This window comes from Mastomys coucha, unplaced genomic scaffold, assembly GCF_008632895.1.
Source record: "Mastomys coucha isolate ucsf_1 unplaced genomic scaffold, UCSF_Mcou_1 pScaffold18, whole genome shotgun sequence".
Lineage (NCBI taxonomy): Eukaryota > Metazoa > Chordata > Mammalia > Rodentia > Muridae > Mastomys > Mastomys coucha.
Window position 1 is genome coordinate 59,223,142 of NW_022196900.1, and position 21,414 is coordinate 59,244,555.

At 45.9% G+C, this 21,414-nt stretch overlaps 1 protein-coding gene across 2 annotated transcripts in view; it reads left to right on the forward strand.

Annotated features, from left to right (window-relative positions):
* Positions 1–1,199: 1,199 nt before the first annotated feature.
* Pgm1 (phosphoglucomutase 1) overlaps positions 1,200–21,414 on the forward strand; it is a 59,338-nt gene continuing 39,123 nt past the window's right edge. The window contains exon 1 of one of the 2 annotated variants that reach the window (XM_031377940.1): positions 1,200–1,581. In XM_031377940.1, coding sequence (XP_031233800.1) covers positions 1,336–1,581 — 246 coding nt within the window. In that variant the 5' untranslated portion in view covers positions 1,200–1,335. Of the gene's footprint in view, positions 1,582–1,645; positions 1,754–21,414 lie in introns of those variants that run through there. The other variant, XM_031377939.1, reaches the window with a different exon arrangement.

The following is a 21,414-nucleotide window of genomic DNA, read 5'->3' on the forward strand; positions in this document are numbered from 1 at the left end:
AGAGGCACCAGTTAGCCACTGTGAAAGTACGAATACAAGCTGATCTCATGGGTTATCAGTATGTTCTAGTACTGGAACTGGAAAGGGGAGCTGACAATTTTAGGCCTGATAGATTTTAAATACAGTCTGATGACTGCATCAACTAATATGGATTTCACGTTGACTGTACTTAGGCTAGGGACATTTCAAGTCCGTATAGGTCTGTGCCTCTATAGAAGTGTGTGGTGTGTGTGTGTGTGTGTGTGTGTGTGTGTGTGTGTGTGTGTGTATGTGCGCGCGCATGCACGGAAGTGCGTGCACATAGGAATACAGGCAGTCATCACCACAGCCTCACTCATTTTTGCAGAAATCCTTTTTGAAAGGTTTTATGTTTGTTTAAGGTAGACACTCCCAGATGTTAACTATAAGGGTCTTGGTTTTCCTGGTAATACTAAAATGACACATTTGTCACGCGGAGCCTCAACAAATCAAAGGAACTACGAAAGGCAGAAGAAAAGATTCCTACTGCATAATCAAATCCTTTTTGGCTGCCTTAGCTCTTACTGTTTCCATCATCACTGGGTTGCCGTCGAGTAATGCCTTATAGCTGTACCTATGTTTATCTAGGCTGCCCTCAAGGTTTCAGTTTCCTAGTAGTCAAAAGTGATGGATAACAGACAGGCCAATCCTGGTAAGAGCCTGCCTGCCTCGTTCAGACCCAAACTGAGCTGAACCTCCTCCTCAAGTGGCTCTCATACTTAACCTGTGAGGAAGGATTTTATTATCGGAATTTTTTAATGTTGTGAGCAGAAGCACGGAAAAATAAAACCCATGCTTTTGGAAGATCTAGAAACTATAAACAAATCAGTTCTTAGGATATCCACAATCTCGAATGAAGTAGCATGTGACCCACAGTAAACACATAAAAAGTAGAAAGCCGAATTCAACTTTGGGGTTGAGCCTGTACTTGTAGAAAAAAGGTCAGAGGATGGCATTTCGGTCTTTTAGACCGGCTTCTAGAATTTATACGTGATACTCTAGTCCAATCACAGGAACGGGCTGAACTCTTCGTCCTTGCACTACGATCGATACCTACATCAAGCTCTGCTCTCCAGTTAGAGAGCTAGTTTCTTTATATAGAACATTGGCTCAGGTAGGGAAGAGGTGTCAGTCGGGGAGACTCCGCCCCTCTCGACCCCGTGACCCATCCCCCATCCCAGGCAGCCGGACTTTGGCGAAGTGGGCGGGCCGTGGGCAGGCCCTCGGCCGGCGTTTCCAGGAGTAGAGCGGAGCGGACCGGAGCCCTCGGCAGCAGCCAGAGTCGCAGCCACTGTCGTCTCTCTGCCAACCGCCACCATGGTGAAGATCGTGACAGTGAAGACGCAGGCATACCCGGATCAGAAGCCGGGCACCAGCGGGTTGCGGAAGCGAGTGAAGGTGTTCCAGAGCAACGCCAACTACGCGGAGAATTTCATCCAGAGCATCGTCTCCACTGTGGAGCCGGCGCTGAGGCAGGAGGCCACGCTGGTTGTGGGCGGGGACGGCCGCTTCTACATGACCGAGGCCATCCAGCTCATCGTACGCATCGCCGCAGCCAACGGGGTAAGGGACGCGCAGGCCGGGCTGAGCGTGTGCGACGTGCGGGCTTCTCTGGGCCGGCGCTTCCGTGCGCGCCACCATCCCGTCCCCGCCCCGCGCACGCTCCCTTGACCTTGGCACTACCTCCGCCTCTACCCCCTCCCCTGCAAGTTTCGCAATGGCTTTGCCGGGAAAGGTGAGCCCGCCGTGCAGACCCTGCGTGGCGCTGTGCTATTCTGGTGTGGGATTGGGGCACCTCCCGCTGGGCTCGAGGCCTGGCGTTGGGAGGGCCGGGGTGACCAGAGCACTCATACCCCCGGTGTGGCAAGCCAGCGATCTGGGCAGGCAGGTGCCAAGCCTCTCTCTTTACCCTCTGGTTGGTTTGGGAAAGGCGCTTCATCCTCTGCTGGGCCTGCTGCCTGGGCTCAGGCTTTTGAAAAGTCCAGTCTCTGCTGGACATGTTCCACCAAGGGGGCTGGACCTGAATTTTCATTAAAGCAGTAACAATATACCCAAGGGCTCTCTTATGCAAGCTGGCCTGACAGGCCAGGAAATTAATGCAACGCCCCCGGTTCCGCCCCCTGGTTAAGGAGGTTAACTGTCTTAATTGAGCAGGTCCACTAGAGAGGTGAAACTTTTTTTTTCTCCTATAAATCTGATGATTTGTAAATGTGGATTTGGAATTGGTTATTTGTTTCTACAAGGTATTTTAAAAGAAGTTTTAAGGAACACGTTTTCTTTGTATATTTAAAATAACACTGGACTTTTTCTCAGCTCCTGTGGGGCTCATTCCCTTCAACAATTACTTGTGTTTTAACTTATTTCAAGCTGTCTTGCCAAGCACCATGACAAGCATTTCACTGGCGTGTCTCAAGAATCCTCTTGAAGCCCTATAAGGAAGATGCTATTATGAGTTACTTTAAAGTCACCGCGAGAGTACTAAAAAGCCTGGGCAGGTTAAAGAATTTGCCAGAACTCTAACGGGAACATTGAATCCAGCACAAACCTGCCAGCCCCACTTGAGTGGCTTCTGAAAATTAAGGGGCCTTAAATTGCAGGACCTTTTTTTCCCAGTTTTCAAGATCTCAACTGGATGGGTCAAACATTTACAAACAGTGAAAGAAGTTGGGACTTTTATTACTATGCCCCTGAGTGTTCAGACCACCACAGCTTTCCATATGGGGAGAGAGGACAATCAGCTGTGGGGAGGGATCCCTTCATCTCGGCCCTTGCTCACAGAGGCCTCATTCTGCAGTGCCCTGGCCTATGCCCAGCACAACGAATGTGTAGGGGAAAGAGGCTCACAGTCAGGAATGCGCCTTGTCCTTAGGAGCTTTTGGTATAGTGTGAGTTATAGGGTTCAAATGGATGCCTGTCACTTTGGGAGTACTGTGGAGTGGAAAGGAAAGAGTTAAGACAAAAAACAAAAAGTTACTAAGCATCATCAGGCTTTAGCCACTGGCCTGTTGCTCTTCACTCTTTTCCAAACTCTAATAGTTGCTGTATCCACCAATTCGCACCCTGTCCACTCACCACCTTACTGCCATCTAACTTCTGTTGCTTCCACCTTTTGGCTAAAACGGCCCCCCTCGGGGATGATGACTCTGCTTGCTCATTCTGTGTAGCGCTGTCATAGGTCTTCACCTACCCCCTGCATTTGGCTGACTTTGCACTTAACAGTGTCATCCCTTGTCTTGATCACGTCACTGAACCTTCTCACCATCCTAGATTGCCTGCTGGACCCTAGCCATGCCATAGGTCTTTGTCCCCAGCTTGCTGCTCTGATTCTCTTAAATATCACTTCTCCTCGGGGGTGTAAATGTGTGATTCATTTAAGATCATATCTTCAGAAAGCTACTGCCCCTTTCTCATAGATACCCCTAGAATAGATTAATCCAATTCCAATAAAGTTATGTTTGCAGGTCTTATGTGCCCATTGGAGAGTAAGCTTAAGACAGGACCATGAAGGTCTTGAGTACATGAAGTATACTCAGGGGTATCAGTCCAGGACCTCTGCACTTAGCAAATCCTGTAAAAGATTACGTTTGTAAGAATAAATTGTTACAGTCTATTTTTAGCATGAGGTGCAGCTAGAGCTCATCAGAGAGTGGCGGATAAGCAGGGGACCTGGGCCTCTCTCTGATAGCTGCTAGCTGGCACCTGCTTGTCTGAACATTCTGAAAGCTGAAAAGTTGCAGGCAGGCTGCACCTTGACTGAGCTGTGATGAGAAAAAGGGGTAGTTTCAGGCCCCCTTGGGTGGTGTTCACCACCAGGTAAGGCTTTGTGTTCTGAACCAGGAGGATAGGGAATTTGGGAAAGCAGCTATGCTAGAAGAACTGAAGACTGTACCTCTCTGGAGTACTGGCCTACGGGAAAAAAGAGAACAGGACACAGTCGGGAACTTTAAAAAAACACTGACTTGTGTCAAATCAGCACAGCAGCCATTTTTGTCTTTTCTCTGTGCTGCTGTCTCTGTCTGCAGAATGGTATATTAAAAAGTGCTTCACTATTGCTGTTCTCTCGAATTGGTTATTGTATAGTGAGGTTCCTGTAAGACGAGATGCTTATCTGCTTATAGTCCATGCATTTACCTTAAGTCATCTCTATATTAGAAAACTAAATATGGCATAGATGCGGTGCTGTGTGAGTATAGAATGTCGGTGTTCACATTTGTCTCATTCCTTTTTAATGTTTATTTGTGTATATGTGTGTATGTGGATACATGTGTCTCAGTAAGCATGTGGAAGTGGGACAACTATGGGATTTGACTCTTTCCTACCATGTGGGTCTTGGGAACTAATGCTTAGCAACAAATGCTCTTACCTGCAAAGCTATCTCACTGGCTTCTGGATTATATTTTATTTCATTATTTTTGTTCTTTCTGAATATTATCAGCCCTTGATTGATTAAACCCAGGAGTGTGGACCTGGTGACTAGAAAATTCAGACTGTACTTAAACAGTATGTGGACCAAAGGTAGTGTTTGATGACTTCTTGTCTGGTTGCCCTGAATGGTCAATCAGTGATCAACAATGTAGACAATGTTGCCATCACAGATACAAAGCAAAAACATGGAAACAGATTTCTTGTCCACAATCTGTACACTCAGGAAAGAGCTGTCTGAGCGGGCTGGGTACCAAAATGGGCCTGAAATATGCTGACCCAGACATGAAGGCTCCTGTGATCACAGATCATGTCAACCAGAACTTGAGAACTCTGTTGTCTCCCCATTTGGGATGACTACCTCTGTTTTGGCGTGTGTTTATATGGGTGGGTGCATATGTATGTGTGTGTAGGTGTGCCTCCATGTATATGCACATGTATGTGTTTAGAGACCAGAATGTTGTTCCTCATGCGCCATTTATATTTTTCCTTGACACGGGCTCTCTCACTGGCTTGGAACTCCCCAAGCACATCTGGCTAGCCAGTGAGAGCACATCTGGCTAGCCAGAGAGCCCGGTAAGCTGTGCTGTATCTTTGGGATAGGCCTGGCTTAGCAGAGAGACTTCTTTGAGTCACTTTGTTATAGACTCTACGTTTAAAAAGTTTAATAACTTCCTGCTTCTTAATTGTTCTTAATTACCAGCAACTTTTGAATGATTTTTCAGTAGTTCATACTTTCTGATTTTCAATCAGCGTTAAATACCAGGCTGAAGAAGATAATGTCTTTTTTCACTTAGATTATTTTTTTTTCCTGGTTTCCCAGAGGGGTTGACCAGAAGAGATACAGACACATAGAAAAAAAAGCAGAATTATAAAAGAGAGAACATTCTGGAATTGAAAAGAGTGAGGCTGAACTGACTCGACTCTGTCTTTATCTCTGTCTCTCTTTGTCTCCCTCCTTCCCTCCCCTCCCCCCACTGTGTGTGTGTGTGTGTGTGTGTGTGTGTCTCTGTCTGTGTGTGTGCGCGTGCGCGCGTGCGTGTGCGTGTCTTTATCTGGTTACATGTGTATACATGCATGTAGAGATCAGAGGACAACCTCAGGTGATCTTTAGGCACCATCCACTCTGTTTTTTGATATAGGTTCTCTCTTTGGCCAGGAACTTGATAAGCCATCGAGGTTGGCTGGCCAGGAAGTCCCCCGGGCTCTTCCTGTTTCTGCTTCTCCAGCACTGGGATTGCAAGCTCAGCTGGGATTTTTGTGGGGAATTTCTGCCAATGGAACTCTGGTCCTGATGCTTGCACTGCAGCCTTTTATGGAGGAAGCTCTCTTCTTAGCACAGGAACAGAGGCTATGACCTGCAGGCGCCCACCTCTCAGGAGAGGAGAGCAGCAGGAAGGGTAGGCAGGAGTAGCGGTTCCAGCCATAGAGGCTGGAACTTTGTTATGAATAATCTTTGCTACATTGTGTTTCTTTTCTTTTTTTTTCTTTTTCTTCTTTTTTTGTTTTTCTCGAGACAGGGTTTTTCTCTGTTGCTCTGGCTGTCCTGGAACTCACTCTGTAGACCAGGCTGGCCTTGAACTCAGAAATCCGCCTGCCTCTCCCAAGTGCTGGGATTTTAGGCGTGTGCCACCACCGCCCGGCTTTTGTTTGTGTTTCTTATCTTTCAGTGTTGGGCATTGGTTCCAGGTCCTCACCAGAATTGATCAAGTGCTGTACCACTGAGCCTCGTCTCTAACCCCTGGTCACATAAGACTTTATTGAGTTTATGGGTTTTTTTTGTTTGTTTGTTTTTGAGAAATTCTCTTCCTCACTTTCACAAGTGTTCTCTGTAAATAATGAATGAATAGCCCTTTCTTCTTTAATGTGGTCTATTGCTACAGCATTAAAGACTAAAAAGGAGGCTGAGGAGATGGCCCATGGTTAGGATCACTTGTTCACTAGTTCTGACAGGACAGTTATAATTTCTGGTTTATATACCATCTTAGTGGGGGAGAAGGGAGACACTAGGGGCTTTGTTAGAAAACATGACTCATAGGAGAAATAAATAAATGGGCCCTTAAGAGAGCAGGGTAGAAATATGGTAGTTTTGTGGTAGTGCATTTTTTTTGGGGGGGGGGGGCAGGAGCTAAGGTACTGCAGAGTCATCCCTGGTTATGAAGCTTCTAGGGAGGAAAGCTTGAACTTCACCTCTTTTTCTTCTAGTGAGGGGACTGGATTCCAGTTCTCACACATGTGGGGAAAGTGCGCGGCTTGATAGGCCCAGCCACACATGTGTAAGAAAGTGAGGCAGAGAAGTGTGAACTGCCCCGTGCACTCTCCCCGGAGCTCCCTGGAACACTTGGCTGGATGCCCAGTCCTAGCCTGACTTTACCTGATTCAGAGCTGAGCTCATGTATGGGGAGCTCCTTCCCCGTGTTTAAAAATCACTGCCTCGTGTGATAAGTAAGTTTTCAGGGTCCATGAAGGACAACCTTCGGTGTTGAGTTTGGAGAAGGCTTTTCTCAACTGTTGTCCTTAGGATAGAAATGAGCACAGAGGGTGTCGCAGTTGGGGTTTTTGTGACTGTGACTTGGGGAGGGAACGATTTATCTTCCACAGCATGGCTCATCATGGAGAGAAATCAAGGAAGGGACTTAAGCAAGGTAGGAAGCTGGAGCTAGGAGCTGGTGCAGACAGACCTGGGGCAGGGTATAGCTCGTTTACCAAGGATTGCTCAGCCTAGGGATGGTACCACCCACAGTGGGCTGGGCCCGCCCCCATCCATCACAATTAAGAAAATGCCCTACAAGCTTGTTTACAGCCTAGTCACACTGGAGCGTTTTTCTTAATTTAGTCTCCTCTCCCATGACCTTAACTTGTGTTAAGTGACAGAAAAGGAGCCAACACAGAAGGGCAGCCCTGTGAGCTGCTGTGAAATGGTAATGAGAACTTGCTCTGACTGTCCATCTGCAAAAGTTCATGCTAACTCAGTCCCTTTCCTCGTACTGTATTCACTTTAAGCATTTCACTATAATTACAGAAAATGGATTAACATAATCAATATCCCAGCGAGATTATGATGTAATTACATCATTTTCCCCTTCCCTTTCCTCCCTCTAAGCCTTTTCATACTCTTCCTTTCTCTCTCAAATTCATGGCCTCTTTCTTCTTTAATTGCTGTTACATACACACACACACACACACACACACACACAGACACACACATACACACACAAAACCTGCTAAGGCTGTATAATGTTACTTGTATGTATATTTGCAGGGCTGACCATTGGTATTCAATAACCAGTTGGTGTGCTCTTTCCTCTTTCCCCCCAATGTCAACATCCCTTAGTTGCTTGGCATAGGGTCAAGGCCATGTCATGAACTTTCCCCATGCACTTTAGCATGCCTGTTGTAGTCTTATTCAGTTTACAGTTAAGCAGCCATGTTGGTGAGACTTTTGGGTGTAGCTTCTGAAGTTTTTAGGGAACACAATCTCACAGCAAACTTCCTGATCCTCTGGCTCTAACAACATTTCCTTTCTCCCCCTTTGCCATGATCTCCCAGCCTTAGGTGCAGGAATTGTATTGAAGATTTATCCATTGGGACTGGGCTCCACAGCACTGGGATTTTATTGTTTTGTTTTTTTCTATAATGGTCTCTATCTGTTGCAAAGAGAAGTTTCCTTGATAAGTGGCAACTGTACTCTCCAGCCTAGAACTGGAGAAGGCTATGCCAGGTGCATTACTTAAACCATGAACTGTGGTCATGAAACGTGGTTCACTTGTCCAGATTCTTGGTGGTGTTGGAACTGGGACTTCGGTCTTCTGATATTTCATACAGTTGATCTTTTCTATAAATAAGTATATGTCATGGGGCACAGCGGCACATGCCCATAATCTCAGCAGTCTGGAGGCTAAGACAAGAAGCCTGTAAGTTCAAGGCCAGCATGGATTACTAAGTGGGACATTGTCTCCTAACAACAACAAAAGGCCAGCCATAAACAAAAGTGAGTAGATGTAAGAGAAAATGGCTCCAGGGGTTGTGATGTCATCCTCATTCAGTGTTTGAGGACACTGGATTAGGCTATGCGGATGGACTGCCAGGGCTCTGATATTCAGATGAATTCTATGCATTTACAAGAGGACCCCAGATAGAACAACTTTGGTGAATACCAACACACATGACATTGGTTGTGTATGGCCATCTACGACATAGAGAACTGTCTTCCCAAATTTAGCTGACTTCTTCCTTTTCTACTCTCTAATGTCACATGGAACGTGATACCCGGCACAGCTTACTATGTCGAGGAATGCTTGAATTTGTGTTCAGTTGCTCTGAAGAAAAGTGGCTCAGCACAAAATGTGTTTTCCTTCCAGGTTACAATGGGTGGGGTCATGGCGGAGCAACAGAAGCCCTTTTGATTTGATATCCATCCCCTACTAGACTCAGTGGGCTTGCATGTTACTTTCAGAGATGCGTTCTCAGGACAGTGTTGTACATGCCAGGTTTCCAGTCCAGGTGTCTAAGAACCACAGCAGGTCTAAGTGACTTTAAACAGAAAGGCCATGGGCACCTGGAGTTAGGCCATTTTCACCACTCCTGGATTGAATCAAAACTAGTTTTGTAATCATTGTGTGAAAGAAGGATTAAAATTCACAAGAGGAGGTTTCTTTCTCTTAATGGTCCCTATTAAAAAATGGAAACTGAGCTAGATGCCTGTAATCCAAGGACCAGCTGTCCTCGCCTCTCAGGAGTCAGTGGGGACAGTAGTCAACCTCCAATTCATATGGGAAGTTATGCTGTATCACATTAGAGTGAAAGGTGACACTTCGGTATAGCCAAATCACTCTTCAGTCCTTTGCACTGATGCATAGAAAAACACACAGTCCAGTATATTCAGCTGTAGAGGACAGCAGGACTAGGCTAATACTCACAGCTGTATAAGGAACAGGGCTGAGCGAGGGCCTGTGGTCTGTGAATGACACAGTGGTACAACTGCCCATGTTGTTGACATTTCCCTCTTCCTCAGTGTGTGTCAGTTGTAGTTAGCTAAATTCTTGCAAGGGAACTACTTCTGCACTGTGACTACATTGCAGATTTGCCATTACCCTGGAGCTGCACCTGTGGGGAGCCCATGGATTGTAATTTAACATGGGTAAATTGGAACATGATGGCTTTGGGACTTTCTACCTGCCTTATGTTTGAAATCTCTTGTGTTGTTCCAACAACGCTGGCCCCTCCCACTGTAGCTCAGTTTGGCTACTCTGGAGATTGATACTCTGAGGTGGGCCCTGAAGTGAACATTGTATATACTATGCAGTCTATATGGCAATCCAACTAATTTGTATGACTATGTAGGTTAAGCTATGGTAAGAGACTCAATAGATAAATAGGCATGACTTAAAGAAGATAGGAGTTTTTCTTTCTTGGAATGGTGGGTGCTTGCAGGTTGGGCCTGGACTCCTGTGGTCCAGTGGCTTTGCCATTCTGCTCATGCATGAGGTTATGCTTGCCCACCTGACTGCAGATGACTCCCTATGCACTCCGCTTGCTCTTACCCGTGTTTGGGTGGTAGGCAGTGGAAAGAGATGTGTTATGAACTGTCTTTCCATTATAGCAACAAACGCCTGGGTGGAGTCAGCTTCAAAGGGGGAAAGGTTCATTTGGCTCATCTTTGAGAATTTTCAGTGGGTGGACTGTTGGCCCCACTGCAATGGGTCTGTAGTGTCACAGTATGTCATGGTGGGTTCTCTGGTGTATGGTAGAGGAAGCGCATGCTGTTTATGGCCTAGTGCAAAGGTTGTGGCTGGATCCCACTGTCCCACTCAAGGGCACCAACCTACTAAATACTAGTAGGCCTGCTTCTTAACGTCCCAATAGTGTCCTGGGCCCAGAATAAGCCTAACACATGTCCTCCAAAGGACACATGTCCTCTAGCACATGTTACACTGTATATTAGGCATGTGGTTAGCTAAATTGCTTGTATAACTTAGGAGAGAGAAGAGAAAATTCAAATCCCTGCCTCAGTCCATTGCTTTATTGTCCACATAAATCACCTTACCCACTGTTACACTACCCCCACCCATCCCCACCTCCATCCCCACCCCCAGCTCAAGTAGCCCAGATGCTTCCAGCAGTGCAGTCAGATCAGTTCTCCTTCTCTAGGTGTCTGGTGTTCCCTCCATCGGGCTGTGGATGGCCCCTCGAAGCGCAGCATCCAGTAACTAATATGTGTAAGAACGTAACTGTATAGCCACAGGTGTGTGTGTACAGGTAGGTGGGTAGAATACTGTCGGTAGGTTGGGAGAGAAGGAAGAGTTTTGTGCAGTTATATGTAGACATGTGCTGAGCAGTGTCAGCCATAGATGTGTTCACTCTGCTGGCAAGTGACACCGATTCTCTGCCCTGGTCAAGGATGGGCTCAGGGGAACCCTGGTCCTGCTCTCTGAGAGGAACTTTTTTCCCCCAACCTCTTTGCACCTTGGATAGTGAACAGCGCTGAGCATCCCCTGCACCCTTTCAGAGGCTTCTTTTCATGAGAGGTGGGACTAGGAAGAAGGGGTTGCTTTTGCAGGCTGTGAGTCCATGGTCCCTTATAGACTCAGTGGGCTGCTGGCCTGCTCTGCTCACGTCCCTGGGCTGCTTATAAAGCACAAAGGTTTATTTTGACTCAGAGTTTTAGAAGTTCCTGTCTGAGGCCAGGCACACTCACTGCTGGCAGGCTCTGTGGGAAGACAGTTTATGTTGGTACATGCAGTAGACCAAAATGATGCATATATCACAAGCCGGGAGCAGAGAGATGCAGAAAGAGGCTGGAGTCCACAAGCTTCTGAGGAGAGAGGCACACCCTCTTCTCAGGCCCTTCCTCTCGAAGGTTCTACTTCCTTGTACAAATACCATGTTGGAGACCAAGCTTTTAGCACATGGGGCTTTGGGGACACTCAGGAGCCAAAGTGCAGCAGTAAGCACATAGTGGTGGTCACACTGCCTACACACTAGAGCCACAGTGGCGATGTCTTCATTCCCAAGGGCCTTCCTGATGGATGGGGTATCGTGACACACCCAAGCAATCATCTAGGTGTGCTAAGAGGTGATGCTGAGGGAAAACGATGTCTGTGGCAGGTCCAGCCTGGGGCATGGTCCTATATGTGTCTATGTTTAAGGGGAGCAAGGCTGGCAAAGGCTTGCTGCAGGTGAGAAAGTTCTCAGTCACTTTCTGCCAAGCAGACAAGGCTATGAAGAAGAGAAGGGCCAGTGTCAGTGTCTCCAGGAGAATAACTTCTCCCCGCTTCTCATGAGCATAAGCAATCAGATTTCTCTCTTAACAAACACAGCTGAGCTTCCACATCCCAGTTAGTATTGTTCCCTGACACGTGGCCTCTCTGGGACCCTGCACTTAACTCCAGTCACGTGTCCAGTGCTCAGAGCCTTTCGAAACGCCTCTGTGGGAATTATTTTTCAGGCCACTGGTTTATGGGCCACGTAGGGAAAGCAGTCACATTATTTTATAGTCAGGCTTCATTTTTCACTTAAAATGATGTAATGAGATTTGAACACCCACTTTATTCATTAGACATGGCTCCAGCCAATTTTTTTTTGTCTCTTCTCAAAGTTCAAATCTATTCTCAAAGGATGAAATTTGTTATGACTGAGGACTTTCAAAGGAAGTGCCGCAGACAGGAAAGACAGCTTCCCCTAAAAGAGTGAGTGGGGTGTCAGCATCATTCGGAGATCTTGCTGCTCCCTAAGCCGGTGCTGAGATGAATATGCTGGCGTGGAGCCAGAAGTGAGTGACCCTGTGCACCCTCCACACTATGGAGAGGATCTTAGAAGACAGCTCATGCTGAGGAGAACCCCACGGTCCCTCTTTCCTGTGTGTTTTGTCACAGAGACACTGTTTACTTACCCAAGGTGATCTGCCACAAGGACCAGGATGAGCTCTCTTCCACTCTGGTGAACGCATGCTTTCAGAGGGCATTTTGCAACTGTGTAACATCGGGAAGGTTTGTTCTTGCACAACAAATGGCTAAACACCAAGTCCTGACCCAGGAAAATAGTCCCATCAGATCTAAGTCACAGAAACCCAAGCCTTACAACAGTGCTCACCTGATCCACGGTAGCAGAGAGTTAGGGATACAGAGTTGGGATGGCATTGCTGGGTGAGGACAGGGGAAGAAGGCCTTTTGATTTAGTAGTAATACAACCGTTATATTCCAGGGTCTTCGTGGGGCCTTTGAAAAATTTATTCTGTGGCTCAAGATGAAGCACAGTTTAAGGAAGGTTTTAAATGAAGCGGAGGGGAAGTAAGTGTAGATCACTCAGATGCATTAGGAGGAAGACTGCGGCTGGCAGGAAAGTTGAGCTTCCTTTGTAGGTGTGGCCACACTTTGTGCTCCAGCTCTTTGTGATTCACCCGGTGAGAAAACTGCTTAGCACACAGGTCAGCCTTGCCAGCTTTTTCAGGGAAGATCCAATAGAGAGAAGTGATAAGTGGCCTATGCATTAGTATGGGGATGCACCAGCCTTTGTGAAGCACCGTAGTGCCTGAAGATTTCCTGAACAGAGCGTTCTGATAATTCTAAGGGTTTCAATGATCTCAAATACCGAGACCATTGGAAGACAGAGAGGGAAGGGACAAGGAGAGGGCCTTTTGTGTCTGCCGACAGCCACTGCATGGATATCTCATCCTATCTTCAGCCCTACAGTATGTCTTAGATTTGCCTGTTCAGGCAGTGGTCCCTGGTCTCTATGAGGCTCAGCCATACATCCCTTGGATCTGAGGGCTGAGCTCAATGTGGTACCTTAAGATGAATCTGTGGTGCGGTTCCCTGGCCTAGGCCTGTGTCATCCTCCAGATAGGAAGCTTCCAGAAACACATCTAACATTGTCGTCAGCCTCCTAGGACATATGGATATGTTCATTTGACAAACACTGACATGTTGTGTGCCAGTGACTATGCAAGGTGTCTGGCGAAACACAGGTAAAGCTGTGTGGTCATTGGAGAGAAGGGCCTATCCATGGATTGCTAAGAATATAGTGTAGGTTAGTTTCCTGTGACTGCTGAGACAAATGACCACAAACTGAGGACTTAAAAAAACAGGAATTTATCATCTATTTCTGGAGACTAGAAGTCTAAAATCAAGATGTTGGCAATAGTAGCCAGAGGACGCTTCTGTGACACTTCTCACTTGGGTAGCCCAGGGCTTCCTGGCACATGCCTAGTGACTACTTCTGACTTCCCAAGGCCATCTCCACGTGCCTGTCTTCTTTCCCACCCCAGATATCTGTGCTGGGGAATTTGGCTCTTGGCCTGAAGTATGTGGTTTACTGCTGTGCCACGCCCTCAGCCCTCTTCTATTGTCCAGATACTTGTCATTGGATCTAGGACCCACCTAGGTAATCCAGAATGCTCTCATCTCAAGATCTTTAACTTGCAAAGTCATTTTACCAAACAAGGTCATCATCCATCACAGGCTGTGAGTAAAGAGTTCTGGGGGTAGTAGAGACCATCATTTAATATACTACAATAGCATGTGATGGAAAGTTAGACGCGCGCGCGCGCACACACACACACACACACACACACACACACTGTTGCTGCTGCTTTGATGGGACCAGACCAGGACTGTCTGTCACATGAAGCAAGCAGCGCCCTATTTAAGCATACTCTAGGTCTCAGAGCTTCATCCTTCACAGTGTTCCTGTGGACTGCCTCTGACATAATGCCAAATAGAAGACAGGCCACTGGGTGGCACTCTGCATTGCACAAAGAAGTAGTTCATAGTATGAGTTGGAATCGACTTGGGTTCACGCTGTAGTTTCAGCTTACTGTGAAATGTTATGAGCTCTGCCTATCATCTCTAAGGCTCAGAATCCTCTCCTGTGAGCAGGGGTTAGTTCTGGTATCTGATGAAGAGTGTTATGGGATCTGATTGAGGAACTCGGGGTGCAGCCTGAGTGCTAGTTGTCATTGAAACTGTACTTTTGATTCAGGCAAGCCACACCTTGGGCTGATTCAGTCCTGTCCCACACACACCTCAGAGCACACATGCAGGCTTTCAGGGTGGGAGAGGAGCCTATTCTGAAAAGCTGGGTTCTGTCTGTCTTTGGTCCGACACTCAGCTATCTTGTCTCAAAGGTGCATGGCAGGCAGCCCCGATGTAAACAGAATTGTTCCTGAGTGGCAGGGTTTGGTCTTTCATACACAGTGCCGCTGCCCATTAGGATTTGAGGACAGTTGTAAGAAGTGGCCAGATGGGTCCCCTTGTTCCTGGGGTCTCTCTTGAACAGTTTTGGAAGCTTTCTATCCCTTAGATGGTTACCTAGCATAACCTCAGTGCCTGGTAATGTGTTATGCTTTGGGAAGACTCAGTTCTATCCATGTGGCCATGAACTACAGAATTTCTTTTCTTTTCTTTTCTTTTTTTCATGACTACTAGTGGTCCATTTTGTATGTGTGTGACAGTTTCCCTATTCATTCACTATGGACTCAGTTGACTTTGGATCTTGGCTGTGGTGAATAGTGGCTGTGATAAACATGAGACTGGTCTCTTTTCCTTCGTGTTTATAGTCAGCATTGGGATACTTGGACCACACTCCTCTACTCACAGTGTTTTGAGGTGCCTTTATATTAATTTATGATGGTGATAACAATGTGCACCCCCACCTACAGTGAGTAGCAGTTTCTCTGTCTCACAACATTTGCCAGTCCCTGGATTTATTTCATACACAGGCCAACCTTGAACCTGGTCCAGGAATTTCTTTATGACTTTGGGGGGAACAAAGGGTTCTGGAGACTTAGGTCAGTAAACCCAAAAGGCTGCTTCTGAGTAGGGCTGGTCGCAGTATTTGTCCAGTGGCACTGAAACTCCAGCGGTTTGTTGTAGCTCTTTGTTTAACTAACAAGCTACATGACATGAAACAGATCTTCATATCACCTGATGTATTTAGTAGAGCAAGCTTCTGAACTTGGGTTCATGGTCCAGATTGGTATTGTAGAATAAATTAAACTTGAGTAATTAGGCAAAATATATATTTTACAGATGTAAAAAAAAAAACACACTGCAAACAATTACACAGTGCAGCAATTTTTCTACAGATCTCTCTGAGACATGCCTATATGCATATATAAACCTATAAATAAACAAATAAATAAATATGTCTACACTGTTTTAAAGACTTATACTTACTGTATAGCCTTGGCTAGCCTGGAACTTGGGATGTAGTCCTTGAACTCATGACAATCCTCCTGTCTCTGCCTCCCAAGTGCTGGGATTCCAGGTATATGCCGATACACCAGACTTTCTCTGACATTGCTGACAAGTCTAGTAGGATACAGTGCCTGCTGTGACCCTTCCCTCTGGTTTGCCTTGGTGTGTCCTCTGTGTAGTTCACTTTTTCCACCTTACAGGGAATAGAACCATGAAGGCCCCTTGCCATTTCTGCCTGTGATCCCTGAGTCCCTGCTCAGGAGTGGAGCAAGCTTCCTATCTGAGCCCCACAGACCAACCAGCTGTCTTCCCCTCCCTACTGCAGACTCTGGTTTCAGTTGTTACTATGCAAGTCTCGTGTGTTCTAGAAACCAGTCACATGCCAGTTCTCAGGCAGGGTGCCCTCTATGGTTGCCTGAGTTGTCTGTGATAGAGAAGTTTCTTAGTGGTCGTTCTAAGAAGAGGAGACTGTTTGACTCCCTAGGAAGATGCCCATGTTCATCAGCCCCCCAGTAGTCTCAGAGGGCATTTGATGCTCTCATGTTAGTAGTTCACTCACTCAGGGATTTGCTTTGGGCAAGCCCATTCCAGGTACTGAGGTAAGAAGCAGTGAGAAAGAGAGAATGCTTCCCCTTAGATCCTGAGCCACCATCCAGGCTGACACTTGGTGGTGAGGAGCACTCTGGGGCAAAGTAAAGGTATGTGTGAGGGGGCTGGGAAAACCCCAGCATGTTTTCACTCAGTCTGCCAACCCTAGTGCAGGAGCTCAGCTGCCCCACTATAGGACATGCCATTTTAAATTACTGCTAACTTACTTCAGTTTTCCAGAATTTCCCGAACAAGCTATCACACACGGTTGCTTCAAAAAACACCCATTCACTCTCATAGTTTCAAAGGCTTGGAATTCTGAAATCAGAGTAGCAGCCCTGAGGGAAAGCTGTTGCTGCTTCTTCCTTCCCTTTTCCTCCTTCTACACCATCTCCTTCCAAACCCAGGTCCTCACGTATGCCAGGCCAAGCACCCTTCCATGCTAGAGATAGATAGCCATCACCCATGCTTTTAGAAACCCTAGAGAAGGCTCTGCCCTTGCTCCCCCCTAGCTCCTATCACTTGGTGCTTCAACATAGCTCACGTTCTCTACCTCTGTCCCCATGTGGCACATTTCCTTGTGTCTGTCTCTGACTTCAAATCACTCTCTCCTTATAAATATGACAGCCACTGATTGGATTTAGTGCCTGACTTAATGCAATAATACTTCAGTTTCCTCATCTGTAGTGTGGAAGTAGTGAGAACACCCACACCATAGAATTGTTATTATGTGTGCCAGAAAGCCTACATGTGCTGTTATCACAGTGCTGGACTTCACATGAGGTCATAGGATCCCAACAGCTTGAGAGAAAAGACTGTTGGGCTGCTGTGTGATAGGTGAGGAACTAGATTGATTCCCTCAATATTACTTAAGTACTAAATTAAGTCTGTCAAGAATTTAAGTTGGATCCCTTATTTTCACTATACTGAATTCCTCATAGCAGATGGTCCTCAAAGTGCATAGTCCATAACCCTATGCTCACTAATCCATCATGTCCAAAAGAAAGAAGTCATTCAAGTAATGATGTCGTCGTCGTCTTCTTCTTCTTTTTCTTCTTCTCCCTCTTCCTTCTCCCTTCTCCCTTCATTATCATAATCATCCACATCACCATCATTATTTCTATTTCTGTGATAAGATACCATGACCAGGGCAATTATAGAAGAAAGAGTTTATTGAAGGCTTACGGCTTCACAGAGTGAGTCTGACCATCATGGTATGGAGCATGGCAGCCAGCCGGAAGGCGTAGTGCTGGAGCAGTGGCTGAAGCTTACATACATCCTGACCCCAAAGCACTAGGCAGAGAAAGCTAACTGGGAAGGGCATAGGCTTCTGAAACCTCAAAGCCCAAGCCCAGTGATACACCTCCTCCAACAAGGCCACACCTTCTAACCCTTCCCAAACAGTTTCACCAACTAGGGGCCACGTATCCAAACATAAGTCTATGGAGGCTGTTCTTTTTCAAACCACCACAGATGCTGCCCTTCCAGGAAATTGTTTATTTTATTTTGAGACAATATCTCACTTTGTAGCCTCAAACTCCGTAGGCAGTCCAGTCTGGTCAAATTAATGGTGGTTCCTGGGTCTTAACCTGTTGAGTGCTGGTGTTACAAGCACACACCATTGTCCCTATTTTACAAAATAAGAAATTGAGGTCAGAATGATTGTGTACAACCTGGAGGAGGCAAAGTCAGGGCTGGACCCAGGCTGGTCTAATCCAGAGCCCTTTGGGTAGAGCAACGGTGTGCTTGGTTCAGTCCTAGGCATTCCTTCCTCCTCTCTGTTCCTTTCCACTTTCATCTTCTTCCTCCATGTTCATTCTCCCTGCCTCCCCCAGAGCCTGGACCAATGCAGAAGTTGAGAGAGTGTTTATCCCACAAACCATCTCTCTTCCCTGGCTCACGTCAGGAGATGAGTTTGCAGGTTGAGATCAGGCCTTCTCAGTATCTCTTGATTTCTGTCACTGTGTGTCCAGGCAGCTATGATAAGCACTTCCTATATTTTCTTTATTTGCTTGAACTTCCTCAAGGGAGTTTGCTCCCTACTTCACACTGACTCCACTGGAAGGCAGTTTCCCTCCTCTGGAGCCACCTTTCTCCAAATCTGGCCTATGCAAGCATGAGACTGTCCTGGAGTAACACTGTTTCCCACTTTAAACATCTTAATGATTTGTTAAGAAGGCACAGGGGCCTGGTGAACGGGGCCCTCCTACATTTAGACAAGGCAGCAGTTCTGGAAGAGAACTGTCACCCCAAGGTTACAACACATTTGCCTGATTTTTCTGTTTCCCACCACAAGAGGGAAACAGACGACCACAAATGATTTGAAAATAAAGCAATTCTATAACCCGACTTGAAGGTGTGGGTGTCCTTTATCTTTTAAATGGATTCATACTAACTGTACATCCTCATGGGTCACAGTGTGGTGATTCATTGCATGCGTGCAGTGCTCCATAACATTTATTATTTCTTTGTGATTGGCAGCTTTGGAACTTGGTCCCCCCTTCCTAAAAACCAAGGGATTTTAATACCCAACTCCAGATAATAACCAGAGTGTGGGAAGACGCACACTTAGACGGGTGCATCTTTAAGTTGGAGAGTTTGAGTTCAGCCACAGGACTAAGAATGGCATCCCTACAGGCTGGGGCTGCTGGCCATGTTCTTACTTTTGAGCACACAGTTCCAGCGCAAGTCCCTAGTGAGCATTTTTTACTCCAGCTTTTGACATATCTTCTCTGCTCTACCAAAAAGTTCTCAAATGATAAGGGAGACAGTTGCCTCTCTCCCTCTTCCCATTTGCTTGGAAGCCAAACTAGTCAACAGGTCTGGCATCAGAGAGGCTCATCAAAACTGTGAGTAGATGTTGGTGGTTGCAGGTGGTCAGTGCAGTGAGATTCCACTGAACCAGTGTGAGGACCATAGTACGATGCTGAAGGCTGCTGGGAGCTGGGGCTGCTTGGCCTCAGAGTAGATGTAGGAGGAGCCCAGGCAACAGCTCCTTGATTCTTATCTCTGTAGCTCATCTCCTTCATGTTCCTTACCCACTGTGGACTCATTTGTCATTGTAAGGGTTTTGTGTGTGTGAGGATTGTGTGTGTGTGTGTGTGTGTGTGTGTGTGTGTGTGTGTGTGTGTGTATGTGTGTGTGCATGCACACCTATGACTCTCTGTGGACCATTTTATTTATAAATTCATTGATCCTGCATTTCAGTTTTATAAACCACATCTCTATGTTCTTTTAAAAGTCTCTGTTGACAAGCAACACTGAAAACACTCAAGTTCTATGATCTAATGAAGGCAATAGCAGACATAGTGTCTTGAACTCAGCAGCCGCTTTAAAACTCACTGCCCAGGTCAGTGTCTGAGTGGTTCTGCATACTGGTTCTGCGTGGTCATGCAGCATTTGGATCCTCTGTTAAGCAGCTACTCTGTGGTCAAGCATTGCAATAAACATTTTACATGCTTTTCTTTCTTGTCTTTTAGAATTTTTTTTTTTGAAACAGATTTCTCATGTAGCTCAGGCTGGTCTACATAGTTGAGGATGACATTAGGTTTCTGATCCTCCTGCCTCCACCTCCAAGTACAGGAATTACAGCCTCTGTGCTACCACATCCTGCTTATATAGTACTCAGGGATTGAACCTGGGACTTTGAGCATGCTAACTGAACTAAATGCCCAGTCCTAACTTCTAGAACTTCGAAAAGGAGTTTCATTAACCCTGGTTTGCAGAAACTCTCTAAATAATGCAATGTTAACTATATTATATTAGGCACTGTGAGTGTCCTGGAGGTTTCTTAGTAAGTGAAGATATATACAAGTTATATGGAAATAACACCCTTCCATATAAGAGTATCTGTAGAGTCTGGGGTTCCTTGCACAGCCTGTCTACACGTGAGATGGGTGTGGACTCCTGTCGCTAATGTCACAGATAAAGACATGTGGAAGCACAGGGGAATTAAATAAATGTTGTCCAAGGCCATTCAGCTAGAGACTGGAAAGCTGAGGTTCAGATCCTGCCAGTCTGGTCAGAAAGTCCATTCCTTTAAATATCTAATGGGATAAACTTCTAAGTTCTCTTGAGTGTTCTGTTAATGTTTATAATTCTGATAATTCCTCCCTTTAAAGTTGTGATTGTGATTCTAAATAACTTGGCCCTCTGCCTGTTGTCAGCTGTAACCACAAGATTACAGCTTACACATTTAGATGAGGTAATAACCTATATTTCTTAAATGTGTTTAAAATACAAACTATATTTACATTTCCTATAATGGCTCCAAAGAAATTAATACTGATAGAGTATCCCTAATCTTAAAAATACCCAAATCTAGAATGCTCCAAAAATCTGATACTTTTGAGCACCAGTATAGTCCCATATGTGCAAAATTCCACGTGTGACTTTATGTAGCAAATCACAGTGAAATCATAGGCACACTAAAAATTTTATATAAAGTTGCCCTCAGGCTGTGTGCAAAAGATGCATATAAACAAAATGAATTTACCTAGACCTAGACTCCATCCCTAAGACATCTCATTTTATATCAGTGTAGACATTCCAGAATTCAGAAACATCTAAAATCCAAAACCCATCTGGTCTAGAGAACATATGGATAAGAGACACTCAGTGTGTACTGTAAATTTTATTTATTTATTTTGTTTTTTCGAGACAGGGTTTCTCTGTGTAGCCCTGGCTGTCCTGGAACTCACTCTGTAGACCAGGCTGACCTTGAACTCAGAAATCCACCTGCCTCGGCTTCCTAAGTGCTGTGATTAAAGGCGTGCGCCACCACTGCCAGGCTTGATTTATTTTTATACAAGGTATGCTTAGCTATTCTGTACTTTAGTCTAAATATACATTTTTTAATGCCCATGTAGGGGTATGAGTGTAGCTCAGTGTGTAGTGTTTGCCTAGCATGCTCAAGGTCAGGGATTCAACTCCTGCCACCCACTCCCTCACTTAAACATCCATCTGTTCACTTACTCTGAGCAATTAGGAGTTTCTTTTGAATGAGTTTTCTAGTTGAATGAGGGTGGTACTCTGAGCTGGATGGAGTGCATGCTGGCCAGGGATTTGAATGTGGAGCCTTCCTGACCTAGAATGTCAGTGCCACAGAGCACCTCTGTGGTTTTTTCCTCACAGCAGGTATTTCCTAACGGTGGTGTCTGATAATCTTGAACCCCCACATAGTTCAGAAGAT